At 44.0% G+C, this 10,000-nt stretch overlaps 1 protein-coding gene across 2 annotated transcripts in view; it reads left to right on the forward strand.

The window, feature by feature from the left end:
- The first annotated feature begins 225 nt into the window (after nt 1-225).
- The window catches only part of cd151 (CD151 molecule), a 12,948-nt gene continuing 3,173 nt past the window's right edge, over nt 226-10,000 (forward strand). Inside the window, exons 1-5 of one of the 2 annotated variants that reach the window (XM_063197256.1) lie at nt 226-395; nt 2,169-2,253; nt 3,332-3,523; nt 7,038-7,112; nt 8,576-8,596. In XM_063197256.1, coding sequence (XP_063053326.1) covers nt 2,170-2,253; nt 3,332-3,523; nt 7,038-7,112; nt 8,576-8,596 — 372 coding nt within the window. In that variant the 5' untranslated portion in view covers nt 226-395; nt 2,169. The remainder of the gene's footprint in view (nt 396-2,168; nt 2,254-3,331; nt 3,524-7,037; nt 7,113-8,575; nt 8,597-10,000) is intronic. The other variant, XM_063197257.1, reaches the window with a different exon arrangement.

Consider the following 10,000-nt stretch of genomic DNA (forward strand, 5'->3'; position numbering starts at 1 on the left):
TTTTATGTAACTTTAAACTATGTTTCATGATGAATATGAATAATAAAAATATATCTGATCAAGGAAGGCCTCGTAAATTAATTAGGCCAACATGATTTTAAAACTCCAATGAAACTGTTACACTTTTACGCACGGACGGCACGGCAGCCCAGAGGTCAGTGACGACATTATACCCCGATTGCAACACAGAGACGCGCTTTTTTTAGACTGGGACCACCAACCCTTCCGTTGGGGAGGGCAAACTCGCGCTCGCTTGCTCTCCAGGGCTGGGCTGTGACACAGTCGGGCGTCCCACAACAACACAGACGGGATACTTACCACGGGACTTTGGAATACGCGTTGCCTACTGACCCCCATTACTGACCGGACGGGATAAAGTTACTTGTTTGGATCAGGTAATTGTGTATTGTACTTTAATAAGGTTTACGAACTTGAATTCTGGTGGGCGAGGTCCTACAAATACCGTGTACTGGGCATTGGACATTGCTTTTATTTTTCTATGAAAGATGGAAATTGTTTGATGCTACTCAAATCAATGCCAAACCGATGACAATAACGCCGGCATACGCGCTCATCTGTGACAGAAACAGTCAGGGTTTTTTTTCTAGAATTCAAATGCTGGCATTTTCCTTGACATGAAAGCATGCGTTATCATGGTTTTTCGAGAGGCGGGGAGCTACAGTGCGAGAGGAGCCCGTTATCTGTAATGAATTACAGAGCAGGATTCCGCAGATTCCTCGCACGCCGTGGTGTGAGGAAAGGGAAGCTGTAAAAAGTGTTTTTGTAAAATAAGTATGCCAGGCAGCCAAATACTCTGGGGTCATAGTTTCAAACTAAAATAAGTTGCGTTTAAAATGTCCAACAAATAGGCCTACGCCTGATGAATGGTGATGTTTCTATCGTTTCTATGGCAAGTCTTTCAAAACAACGTTTTACGTTTGTCGCCTGGTTGCAGACTGCTGACTGCACATTTGGTCAGTATGCGATCATGAGAATGCGTTCAAATGTTTTCACATCTGATGACCAATCATTCGCGCTGCTGCCGGTCCCCGCAATGTTGGGTTTTTCTTTACACACGGGCTGGCATATCTGCAGAATAAGGGAAAGCCCAGAGAGGTGTTTGTGATGGCGACGCAACAGGCATTATCATGCAGCTCAGGGACTGCAGGGCAGGCTACACAATCCCTCAACGTTGCAGAAGGTCGGTGGGAATCCCACTGTCTGTGCGTGTGCCTTGAACTTGACTCTGAAGGCTCCAACAGCAGGACAGGGTTGGTGTTTCAGGGGCGTTTGTGCCTTTTAGTGACCCACTGCAAACAGGAAAGGCCACAGACATTACTAAGCCTATCGCGAATTCCCTCCCTCGTTAAAACCGCTATTCTGGCAAAACATAGGTGTGTGAATTCTATTGCATATTCTACAAAATCTCTGTGGTTGCTGTGCGCCTTTCCTGTTGTCTTTCGAGGGCGCGAGGTAGCTCACATTTAGGATGTTGACTAAAGTAACAGGGGGAGACGATTTTAAACATAGGAAGGGAATGAAAGGTGAGGTCACGGTTGTAAAGTTATTTTTCTATGTCGTTCGTATGACCCCCAGACCATATCCCGTTACATAGGCAAGGGCGGGGGGAGCCGGCGACACTGTGACGCAAAGCGTGGGAAAGAAAACGATACCACCAGACGTTGTCGCACTATTGCTGTGGCGCGCGCACACACACCAAGGGAGAACTGAGGCTGAGAGCAAGCTGTCTTTACACATGACTTACATTTCTGATTATCAGTGTTAGTGATGTTCCTCTGATTGTTCATGGCACATCTGATTATTCTGCATAGAGCGTGCGTGCAATCCCAATTTATTTTAATGCAAAGTTTCATTATTTTATAATTATTTAAGTTGGCTTTCGTTCACCAAGAAATTTGCACATGCATGATGCATTTGAACACACATTTGTTCATGATTACAAGGCATATTCTCAAAAAAAGTACAGAACAGTAAAATAAACTGTCAGATGTTGGGTGTTGCTTTAAGATATGCATTAGCCAGTTCTGTAAAGACAGAGCTAATGGTCTACATGGTCAACATTTACATCGTTTGTCACAAACATTTACATTGGGAAATTCCTCATGCAATCTGTCACTTGAATAATTGTAACTTTTGTGCACCTTTAGTATGGGCGTGGACGAGGAGAAGACCAACACATGTGGGACCATTTGTCTGAAATACCTGCTCTTCACATTCAACCTCGTCTTTTGGGTCAGTGTGTGTGTGTGAGAGAGAGAGAGAGAGAGAGGTGTGAGAGAGAGAGAGAGAGAGAGGGAGAGAGTGCATGTGTGTGTGACAAATCATGACAACACACACACATAAATGTCTTGGACATACGTAAATGGCCTACCAGGTAGCCGAGTGGACCTGAGTTCTCTGATGTACAGTAGCTCTGTTGAAAAGCTACTAATGATATTAACAATTTGTCTTCTAAGTGAAGTCTAACCAAGTCAGAGGTCATTTGGGCAGTACAACAGCATTAGCATAATTGAATTATACCATGCCATTGCTATAAGAGCAATCCTATTAAACGGTAACCCAAAGCCCAAGAACATGGGTAAGTGCATAACCCAAATAAGAAAGAGCTTCCGGGGGGGAAATCATGGAAGACATATTTTGAAAACTAGCAATAGAGAGCCCATCCTGTACCTCATAATTTCCCAGTAAATCAATGAAGAGCAACTGCATTCTCTTGAAAATGTAATAAAAGACCGTTGTCTTTGGCTCTTAAATCACTATGTAAATTTAGTAAACAGAGAGAGAGATTGCACGTTTGCATTTGTCTAAAACTGCCACTACAATACAGTGGTGTATAGTGAGGGTAAAAATGGCGTGGAATGGCATGTCCCTCAGAGAACTGCCAGGACCATGACACTCGTGTGAGTTAGAAAGCCACCCAGGGAACAGGACAAGGCAGGGACTATGCGTCACAGGCCTTAGTTTTAGACAGACAGAGGAGGGCAAGGCTATAGACACAGATAAAGCACTCAATAGTACATGGAAGTCCTTGTGCTCATTCTGTTGTCCAGGTGCAGGTGTAATGCAGGAAAGCTTGATCAATATGAAAAGTTCATTAAACACAGCACACAGTGTTTAAAGCACTCAATAGCTTTGCAATTAATTTAAATGTAGCCTTGCCTTCCTCTGATTCTCTCGACCCGAGGGTCGTATGGTCCCTAAACTATTGCAAAGTTATTGCATGTTTTTTTTTTCCTGAAAACTCAACCCAACCGAACTGACTACATCCCTAATCGGTGTCTTTTCTTTTATTTGCATTGTACATTCCCAGTTGGCAGGGGGTGCTGTGGCAGCGGTGGGTATATGGACCCTGGTGGATAAGAGCGAGTACATCAGCCTGTTGGCGTCCAGTGCCTACTCGGCTGCGGCGTACGTCCTCATCCTGGCTGGCTTCATCGTGGTGGCCACTGGGATACTCGGTTGCTGTGCCACCATTAGGGAACACAGGGGATTCCTGATCGTGGTAAGACTCACTCACAACCTAATAAACAAGGGGGTATCAAACTCAAATTCACCGAGGGGCAAAATCTGGGACAAAGTCGCGGGCTGAACTCAGTGCTGATTACAAAAAAATGCATGTACCTAATACTTTAAATAGGCACTAACACTAACACTTATTCCTCTTATATATTTCAAATGTGCCAGAACACATTCTGTGGTGTATGAGTATGAGATGTTACACTTCCCTGAGCCCACTCATATTCCTCGGCCGTACTATGGACACAAACCAGGATTTCCCCCTGCACTTTAGGCGTATATTGAAGGCAGCCACCTTTAAAACAGACCCCACCTTCTGCAGGTCCATTGAATACAACTTAATTGTATTGCAAATGTAATTTCTAAGATTCGTTACAAAATATGTCATACAGTATTTTATGTGAAGCATTAAACATTAAAACATTAAAATTGTCTCAGGGACCAGATAAAACGGCCTCAAGGGCTGCAAATGGCCCTCCAGCCATAGGTTCCCCACACCTGGTTTAAATGGACGTTACGTTCAACCCATGCAGACCTTTCGTTTAACTGGGCAGATGTTTAGTTTAGTCTGCCTATTTTATTAGCCTATTATTTTTATATTTTATCAAACTTGTGTGCCTACCACAACAAAACCGTTAAAATGAGCATTAAAAAATCTGATTCTAAGAAAACCCGCATTAAAAAAGCTGATTACATTTCTAATATAGGCAGACTGAAGGGACCTTTAGTTGAAACCTAAGGATCTTTAGTTCAATTTTAAGGACCTTTCGTAGGCTTTTGCGGTAGACGGACCGTCCTCGACTAAAGATCCCCTGCCTTATACTAATGGTCCAACGTTTTGTTCGAATGGTCCCCTCTCAAGAATCCATTCGACGAAAAGACCTCTACCCGTTTAAATGTATGGTTTATGTACAGGCCAACAATAAAACACATTGCATTTGATCTTGCAGGCCAAATAAAATGACCCCGCAGGTCAACTGTGGCCCTCAGGCCTGAGTTTGACATCCCTGCAGTACACAATAGACAGCATACAGTACAGTACAGTATACACACGTGCGCATTCACATGCACATTTACATTGACACAACCAGGATACTGACACCCAATGTCACCATGCACTCGCATATGTCAGTGCGAGCTTAAATATATCACCATGTTGCAGGACTGAATGCATGAGAATACTACACACACACACACACACACACACACACACACACACACACTCATACACGTGTCCTGTGATAGAATGTGAAACAGGAGTGGAGTGAATATCTAGGTAAACACAGTAATGTCCACTGCTGCAACCCATAGGACAGATATAGACACACACACACACACACACACACACACACACACACACACACACACACACACACACACACACACACACAAATAAGGATAGAAATATTTCAAACTAGCCCTGAAGTTTTTGTGTCAGAGACTCCGACTCACAGTCCTTACTGTGTCATGGCAGTGGATGTTTCACGTATCAGGAAGAGACTCAACGTTGATCCTTGAGAGGACAGGCAGGCCAGGCAGACAGGCCACAGAGACTGGCACCCCGAGTCACCCTAAAAATAGTCTTGGAAAACATTCATAATCACATGCAGCGTGTGAGTGAGTGAGTGACTCTCCCTTCCTGCAGCCAGGGTGGTGGTGTGCAACATCCTTCCTCTCCCAATTACGCAGAGCTTGTGTTTCACTAATGAGCTGCGTTCATCTAATCACGGAGCCTCTGATGGACCTGTAGCTCGTCCTCTGTAGACATTTTTATTACAGCTGTTACCAGCTTAACACGCATGCTGCAATGTACACACAAACACACACATGCACCTAATGTACTGCATGCACGCACGCACGCACGCACGCACACACACAGAACAGAATAGAACTCCAATGCCACAACCTACTATACTACTGCTTTTGTTGCTTTGCTTTATAACAGCAGACATTAAAGTCAGTATTCTTTTGCCCTGAGGGAGTGCTTGCCAAAATCCCCCACAGAAGGAACATCTAATCCATCTGTTTCCAAAACAGTGTGTGTGTGTGTGTGTGGGGGGGGGGTGGTAAAGAATTAGATGTCTGTACTTGCTCTTCATCTGACCCAACACTGGTCTTGAAGGGGCTTAGTGAGTTTTACTTTCAGTGACCCACCATTTTCTGTGGACACTACTCACACACAGAGCAGGTTTGGTGCGTCCGTGCATGAGTGCGTGCGTAAAGAACTCACACCCATGCAGGACCATGACTCAGTCCATAAGAATGGACAGAGTCAAAGGAGTCAGAGGTGGTAAGAGGGAGCGTGCTGGAAAGAGTGGGATCGTTGGCTGAGACGGAATGGGGAAGAGAGGGACAGTTGTTGAGAGAGTGGGAGAGAGAGAGAGAGAGAGAGAGAGAGAGAGTGAGAGAGAGAGAGTGAGAGAGAGAGAGAGAGAGAGAGAGAGAGAGAGAGAGAGAGAGAGAGAGAGAGAGAGAGAGAGAGAGAGAGAGAGAGAGAGAGAGTCAAATGGGAGAAAGTTCTGGAAGAAAAGCAGAAGAGAGAGAGAGGACAAGGAGTGGGAAACAGTAGCATGGAAAGTGAAGGGACCAACTGAGAATGCTAAAAGGAAAGGGATAGAGAGGGATGGCTGTGTTGTGTGAGTAGAGGTGGCAACTGACTGTTTTGCACAAGTGACAGACTTGAGGGAGACAGAGAAAGTGTCAGAGACAGTATACTGTTAGGCAATGTAACACTCGTGACCTCCTTACAACCAAAAAGTCATGACAATCTGATCATCTACACATTACATGGCATTTAAGAGACACTTTCATCCAGAGATTTGCAAAAGAGGGAACAAATCAGGCTGCAGTTGTGCAGAGGAGAGCAGAGTCAGCAATTGTCCCACAGTAAGAACAGAAGGACAGGAAAATGTGCACACCAAAACACTGGTGTTGTTAGGGAAGAGATCCTAGAGACTTCTCGTCAAAAGTTTGCTGAATGTAGACAAGAATTACAGCAACTGGTAGCTGGTTTCAGCATTGTGGTTTTACTGTATAGGGCAGAATTGTTCTTGCAATCCATCACAACTTTTCTAAGCACTGTCTTGCATATTCAAAAACATTTTTGAAAATGACATGTTTTTATTTTGATTCCATGTTATAAGTATTATAACATACAGTATGTACTCAAAGAATCATAACATGTGTTAAGGTCACCACAATCACTGACTGAACATGGTAAGACGAAAATCATATGCCATCTATCCATCATGAATTGTATGCTTCTGTTTGTTCCAAAACACATTTATAGCGTTGATTTTGACATCCAATGCCAATACAGAAGCACATCTGTTGAAACACAAGAGACTTTTCGACCCCAGATTATTTAATTAAGGGAAGAAAGCACACACATTTTTGCTGTTCTTAATGAATACCATGTGGAAGTACTAATGCTTTTGTTTGTATTTCCGGTGTGTGTATGCGTGTGCGCGTGTGTTTGTCTCTGTATTTCTCTTTGACAGTACTTCGTCCTGCTCCTTTGTATCTTCCTGTTGGAGATCACTGCTGGGGCGTTGGCATACGTCTACTACCAGGAGGTATTGTTCTCCTTTCCACCACTTCCACTCTTTCCTCAATCTCTATGGCAACCCCTGACTCACAGGAGGGTCCGCCCTTGGCCCACACACAGCACGGTCTGGACTCGGTCCAGCTGCCTCGGCAATGTTCTACAGCACAGTACCTCCCACACGGGCCCATTTGGACTTGTTATTATGGTCCCGATCTGGAATGTTCAGCCTTTCATCATTTAGGAACAATACATATGGTACTTACACCCAATATATTTTGGTGTAAAAATAGTGAACATGAGTGATGGCATATTTAGAAGAACTTCAGGGAGATCTGTTGTTATCAGTTATAACCTGTGTAACAAAAAAACGTAATATGTTCTTTTGTTTCAAAAGAACACGTAGGCCTACATTATTCATAGCTACTCCGATTCACTATAGTGTACCTTTTTTTATGTTGACCATGTGCATTTCAGGGCCTTCTCTCTATGACATACTGTATTATAAACACATGTAGAGACACTCATATTTTGTTGTGATGTCTGTGAAGCCTGTGGCCTGATGTATGAAAGCTACTTTGAGGAACATATTTTTTTTCCTGGCAGTTCCTCTGGAATATGCTTTGGCAGTGCAAGAAAGTGTCTGGGTGGGGTTTGCAGCACTGAGAATGCCTAACTGTGTGTCATAGCATCGATTTATAGCCTGCCGCAGAAGAGGAGTGTGTCTCTGACTGACTGGGGAGGATCCCCCAGATGTTTATGACTGCTGAATGGTGCTTAGCAACCAGGATGTTCCTCCAGATGTGGCTGTGTGTTGCTTAGCAACGGAGGTGTTTCTGATGCTGGCAACTTCTCGACTACCCACAATGCACTCTGGGTTGCCCTCATTTTTTTGCATTAGCATGTGCATGTTTTTAACCATTGGCCTGTCACATCATATTTTGGGTTTGATATGTCTTTGAAGGAAATTAGCCTACTTGAACTAAGAAGAAAGCTTGGCTTCTGACTGAGTTAAAAATCTCAAAAGCTGACATCCTTCCGAATTACAAACCTCTATATCCTGTCTCCCCGCCCATGCATCTAGACCAGAGATTCTTTAAGTATAGAGATATGCCAACATAATAGGTTTCTATGGGCACCTAACGCGACCAGGTTCCGGTCTGCCTAAAGGGGCGTGTCATAATGCTCCTACAATGAATAGAACAGTCCTTAGGTCTGCCTAGGTCTGCCTAAGGGGGGCCATAATAGAACCAGGAAACAATGGGCCAATGGAACCTCTCTCTCTCTACTCTCTCTGTCTAGACTACAAGAAGCTGTGCATGTGTACCAGGACTATCTACCTGCACTCCGCATGGAATTTGCACGCTTTCTTTTCACCAAATCGTGTTCTTCCCATTCTTATAAACGTGTCTTTTGTTTTCTTCCTTCTCTTCCTCTTTTCTGTGTCGTCATCTCGTCTTCCTCTTCCTCCCTCTTCTTCCTCTCCCCCTCCAGTGTTTCCCTTTCTGCTACCAGGTAAACACCCTGCCCTTATGCCCACCTCACCCTCTTCCCTCTTAGTCTCAGAGTCTTCACCAGGATCTGCAGAATCTGTATTACAGTGGTGTGCCTCTGCGTATATGTCACATATGCTTTATGCAATGCAGGATAATGTGATGTAATACAAATAATGTACTGTAATATAATGCAATGTGATGCAATGTAATTGAAGTATAATGTGCATAATAATCCACAGTGTATAGGTGTTTAACTGCACAGGGTTAATAATCGTCCATCTGTAGAGGAGCATAAAGCGTGCCGTGTTGAGGGAGAGGTTCAGAACAGGAGTAGACCACATGTCATGAGGTGACAGCTCCAGTCTATGGTGAGAGGTGATGTCTCATTTTAAGTAGTCCTTCACACAGCTGGAGATGCCTGGAGTACTGGGGTGACATATTAGACCAACGGGGCGATCCATCATCTATATAGAGCAGACGGATGGTGGGTTGGTGGTTCGCTCGTGCAGGCAAGCACAGTAAGCCGAGGTAGACTCCACAAAGACATAGAGACGACCCTATTAGGTGTCTCCCCAGAGAGAGAGAGAGAGAGAGAGAGAGAGAGAGAGAGAGAGAGAGACTGTCTGCTATGAGATGAGGACCAGTCAGGAGATCCACCTCATTGCAACCAGCGTATATGGTGAGGGGCTGCTGAGGATCAGATGGCGTGAAGTGAATAGGCGCTGAGGAGAGAGTGCAGGGGGATGTGATGTGCTGGGCAGACTGTGGAATGTGAAACAGATGTCCACTAGCACTGCAGTGCAGCTTGCTGAAAGAATGCTAGTGAACCTCCCTGCTCACTGTAAAAAAAAAATATATATCAGTGATAAGTCATGTTAACTTATATAGTTAATTTATTATCCTATACAATGCAATGGCAACAGCATGGTTAAACTTGAGAATTCCAAGTTAGTTTAAATATTTTTGTAAGTTGGATGAAAACAAAGTTGAAAGCTACATGAGTTGTGTGTGTTGTTTGAACTCAAAAATGAAATCTGCAATTCAAAGCTTCACACAACTTCACACAACTTACAATAAGGATTTTAATTAACTTGGAATTCTGAGGCAGCTGGTATTTTTTTTAAACAATACACTATGGATGGTGTTAGAGCCAAGAGAACAGCTTCATGTTCACTTGTTAATTTGATAATTGAATGTGTTGCATTGCAAGTTCACAGAGCTTGAAGCCTGCAGCCAGGCTCCTGTGGAAGACCACAGTTACCCATCATGCACCATCAGAGTATAGAGCCTCTGGCCTCATGGGTGGTCGCTGGTCAGGGAATACCCCAGGGGGTTGTGGATTGCAGTGGAAGAGTAGATTACAAAGGAAAACAGTGCACTCAGGCTCAAAAAATGTTTTCAAACACTGCTCTGGGTGTGAGAT

The sequence above is a fragment of the Engraulis encrasicolus genome, chromosome 4 (genome assembly GCF_034702125.1).
Source record: "Engraulis encrasicolus isolate BLACKSEA-1 chromosome 4, IST_EnEncr_1.0, whole genome shotgun sequence".
In the NCBI taxonomy this organism is placed as follows: domain Eukaryota; kingdom Metazoa; phylum Chordata; class Actinopteri; order Clupeiformes; family Engraulidae; genus Engraulis; species Engraulis encrasicolus.